Source organism: Crocuta crocuta, unplaced genomic scaffold (assembly GCF_008692635.1).
Source record: "Crocuta crocuta isolate KB4526 unplaced genomic scaffold, BGI_CrCroc_1.0 scaffold13, whole genome shotgun sequence".
NCBI lineage: Eukaryota > Metazoa > Chordata > Mammalia > Carnivora > Hyaenidae > Crocuta > Crocuta crocuta.
Genome location: NW_027530007.1, coordinates 3,074,557 through 3,078,939, shown reverse-complemented (window position 1 = coordinate 3,078,939; position 4,383 = coordinate 3,074,557). Strand labels below are relative to the sequence as shown.

Here is a 4,383-nt window from a genome sequence, read left to right as displayed (position 1 = left end):
TACGAGGGAACACATCTTCTCCTTGCACTTCCTCCCTAACCAGGACTTTTCCAGATCGGAGACCAAGCGCAGTACAAATGAGCAAGAAACTCTTGCCCCCGAGTTTATAGGTTCAGGAAGGCTGGACTCGATACCCAGCTCTCCCCCCACCCGTGCAAGGTTCACGCTCGCCATCGACACCACAGGCCAAATCAGAGGGCCGGCCTCAAGTACAAGGTGCACGGAAAGTCGGGGAGGCTGTGACGGGCTGGAGGCGAGGGCGCCGCACGCAGCCACGCTCCGGAGGCAGGTAGAGGACCCGACCCTTACCTTTTCCCATATAGCGTGTCTTGTCATTGTCCCGGAGCTCGAGGGCCTCGTAGATACCAGTTGAGGCCCCGCTGGGCACAGCAGCTCTGAAGAGACCTGCATGTTGAGGGAGGGAGAGGAAGAAATCGTGACTGCGAGACATAGTCCCACCCACTCACTCACAGATGGCAGCCATCAGGAAACGCTTCCCCGCACCACCCGGGAGATCCAGACCGTCTGTCTCCCCTCCCCTTTGCGTGGGGACCATTTCCCCACGCGGACCCTACGGCAAAGCCGGAGAACTTCTCTAGTTTCAAGAGTGTTCAGGCAGAGCCTCTCAAATGTTCCTGCGCACAAATGATCACCTGGTAACCTTGTTAAAACGAAGGTTCCGAAACGGGGGGTCTAAGACTCTGGCCTGTACCTCCAACAGGCTCCCCGCCAGTGCCCTGCAGCTGGTCTGTGACCACGCCCGCAGCACCGCCTCCCGACAGAGATTCGCGCAAGCCATGGATGGGATTGAAGATCCTCCAGTAGCTACGCTGAAGCCAGAAAGTAAAACCAAGGGCGCCTGGGTGGCTTAGTTGGCTAAGCATCTGACTCGGCTGGGGTCATGATCTCACAGTTCGTGAGTTCAGGCCCTGCATTGAGCTGATAATGTGAAGCCTGCTTGAGATATTCTCTCTCTCTCTCTCTCCCTCCCTAAAAAGAAACAAACTTAAAAAAAAAGTAAAACCAAGAGAAATGAAAATATTCTTTAACCCACTACATCAAAAAGATTATCATTCAACATGTAATCAATAAAAAAGAATGAAGCTGGTCGAGGTCTGAGCTCGGGAACACTGGAACGCGATCGGGCCCTGCAGCACGCCGTCCTGCGCACAGGGGACCCGCCATCCTGCGCACAGGGGACCCGCCGTCTGGCAGGAGCTGCGCTACAGAGCAGAAAAGTCGCTGATCTTGAAAAGGACGGTGTCAAGAAAGGCACTGCAGGCAGACAGGTTCAGGGGAGCAGGAAGTGAAGGCAGCTTCTAGAATCTACTTGAAACTGTAAGGGATTTCCCCACCTGAGACACAAGATGGGAAACGAACAAAGAAAAAAAGAATCAACCAGGCATTTTAAATAAATGGTCCGGTAGTCTGCCTGCATCACTGCATTGACATTGTGGGCAGCAGGACACGTGGTTTTCTGACATGCGCCCTGGCTTTCTAGATCCCCACCAGGCACTGGATGAGTTGCAGGAGCCGCGAAAGGACGTTCCAGTGTTGGCAAATGTCCCACTCAGGTGGGGGGCGGGGGCGGGGGTGTGTGCCCAGGTGGGGACAGGGGCCATGTGCTGTCTGTACCTTTTGCTCAATTTTGCTGTGAACCCAAAACTGCTCTCAAAAGTAAATTAAAAAAAAAAAAAAAATGATGAAAGCATCTTCACAAATCCACGATTTCCTGTTTTTGAAAAGCATGAAGAGACTTGAAGAGAAAAATTTCCATTCATTTAAATAAAAAAAAAAAAAAACCTGGTCATTTTAAAGTATTTCAAAGAAAATACCCCCTTCCCCAACAATCTTTCAGTATCTTGAATCCTTTCTTCACTGTTGGTTAGAGGCTGTTAACTTCCCAACGGAAAGTTCCATGCTCTAAGCAAGCCAATCTTGCAAGACGCAAGGAAATTCCCAGCATCCTCCGCAAACCCGTGGTATTGGGCATGAAGCACATGCTGTGTGGAAACCCTGCTCGGAGAGCACCCGCCACAGCCAGGAGCCACGGGCAGGGCAGGAAGGGAAGGGCCGGACTTTCTACAGACCGTGACTCAGCTCTGACTGGCGGGTCTGTGTGCTCAGCACCGCTAGGTGATTCTGCCTAAAGCTCCCTTTCCTCCCCCACCCACGAGGTCCATTTAGAAACTGGCTCACACATTGTGCTCTCTCCAAAGAAAGAAGCTTTAATAGAAAAAGTCTCCATTTTAATATTTTCTCCATTTGGGCAAAGTCCTCCCAGGGGGACTTACAGCTAGGTATAAAACAAGAGCCTTTGGAAGGGCCCAACACCCAAATGTTAAGAACTGTCCCCAATTCTTGGTCTAAGAGTTATTTCTGGAAACAGAGAATACACTTGCACTCCTCTGATCTCTCCATTTCAACGGAGAAAGCTCCATCTTACCACTCAGATCTGCTTTGCTGGTCAGGAGCAAGCTATGAAGCAAACTAGTGATGGGCCCTTTTTGGGACAAGGAATCGCCTTTCCTCCCAACTCAGTGACCTAGGAGCCAACCTGCTTTCTGTTGTAAATACCAAGAAGCAGTAAGTCAAGGACCCCATGCTGGGCTACCTTCCCCACCTCCTCTCAGTGAGGAACTATAACCTACCAGCACGTGGGGATCAGAGGGAAAGGCTTTCACAACAGACCTTTCCCTACCTAAGGCTCTTGTCATTTAAATTAAAAACAAAAAAAACAAAAAACAACGTGGAGGGTGGGAGCAGACCTGCAGAGAGGAAGGCTCACGTACCTTTGGAGGTATAGAGGTCAACCTCCACAGTGGGGTTCCCACGAGAATCGAAGATCTCTCTGGCGTGGATCTTGAGAATAGACATGGTGACTATCTGTGGGGAGACACAGTTCATACTTTCCATAAGCCATAATGCAGTGTTGAGTCATTTGTTCAAAGACTCGCTTTGGAAGGTTCCTGGACAAAGAAAGACTTTGTACTGGACAGATACTGGATGCGAGGCCGACAAAGGTGGGGAAGCCTGTGGGCCCTGGCCCCGAAGGCCCTAAACCCCAGCAGTCTAGGCCTTGTCCTCTATGTGAAGAAAGCCTGAAAATGTGTGCCAAGGCAGAACCAGAAACAACCGGAAAGATTCATGTGCTGCCGGCATGCAGAATGGCTGAAGAGGAGGTGGTTTGAAACGGGGTATTGTCAACAGTTCCCAGAGAGGGCTGGCATGGGAATGGAAAGGGCCAAGGTGACATGAAGGTCATAAGCAAACCCACCTAGGACAAAACACACACACACACAAATCCAAAACCAAACCAAACCACAAAAAAACCCAAAAAATACAAAAACCAACCAAACAAAAAAACAACCCTGATGTGATCCAAGGAGGAAAATCTGGTATGTAGTGTAGCAGTCAATTAGCAGCTGGGGACACAAATCACCAAGTTGGAGGGAGCAGTAAAAGATATTCAACTGGTGGATACTGGATACTCAGAACTTTTGAAGCCAGGAGTGGCCTCGGCCTGTGCGTGATCTTTGCCACCGCCAATTTCACACTTCACTGTACTTGGATCTTTACCAAGAAAGGACCCACAGTGACATCTAATTAGTATTTCTTTCAATAGGCATTTGACCCATTCAAAAAAAAAAAAAAACTTAATTATGAAACGTCCTAAGTTGAAAGTAGAATAAAGATTGTATCTTTGTTTTTTTAAAAAATTTAAAAAATTTTAAAAAGTAGGCTCCATGCCCAACGTGGGGCCTGAGCTTACCACCCTGATACTGAGTCACATGCTCTGAGCCAGCCAGCAACCCCCCCCCAGTCCATCTTTGAATGCTAAGATACTCCAGGGGAAGTTTTCTTTGAAAGCACGTGCCCGTGAGCGCACACACAAAGATTTGCCGCCACCAAGAGCAAACACCAAGTCCTCAAAGAAAGCCCTTTCTCACCTTCCCCTCCAGGGACTCCCAAGGAAGATAAGAACTTCCAGGACTGAAAGCCGCCTAGTGGAATTGGGTGAGTGTCCAGAGCCATTATCTAGCTGGGCTCCTCTCCAGGATCTTGTCTGGAATGCTCTGAAGCAGCAAATGGCATCTTTCTTTTTTATGTTTCAAAATTAGACAGTGAAATCACTTCAGTGGCTTCACTAGGTTGTTAACAATAGTTTTATTCCTTAGTCAATAAAAAAAGGCATCTAGTTTTTATTATCTCACAAAAAGGCAAATGTGTTTACACGTATTTTCTTTTAGCTTCATGATTTTGGTTAAGTTCGAATTTTGGCAAATTATGCCTGTGTATGACTGCCACCACCTGACAGAGTCCCTCAGGCACTTTGCTGCCAATCTCCCCCCCCCCACCCCCGAGGCCACCAGCCTCCCTTCA

At 48.8% G+C, this 4,383-nt stretch overlaps 1 protein-coding gene across 1 annotated transcript in view; it reads right to left on the bottom strand.

The window, feature by feature from the left end:
- ENO1 (enolase 1) overlaps positions 1–2,908 on the bottom strand; it is a 12,130-nt gene extending 9,222 nt beyond the window's left edge. Inside the window, exons 1-2 of the mRNA XM_077763851.1 lie at positions 2,793–2,908; positions 310–405 (exon numbers count right to left, since the gene is read on the bottom strand). Coding sequence (XP_077619977.1) covers positions 310–405; positions 2,793–2,907 — 211 coding nt within the window. The 5' untranslated portion in view covers position 2,908. The remainder of the gene's footprint in view (positions 1–309; positions 406–2,792) is intronic.
- Between the last annotated feature and the right edge of the window lie 1,475 nt (positions 2,909–4,383).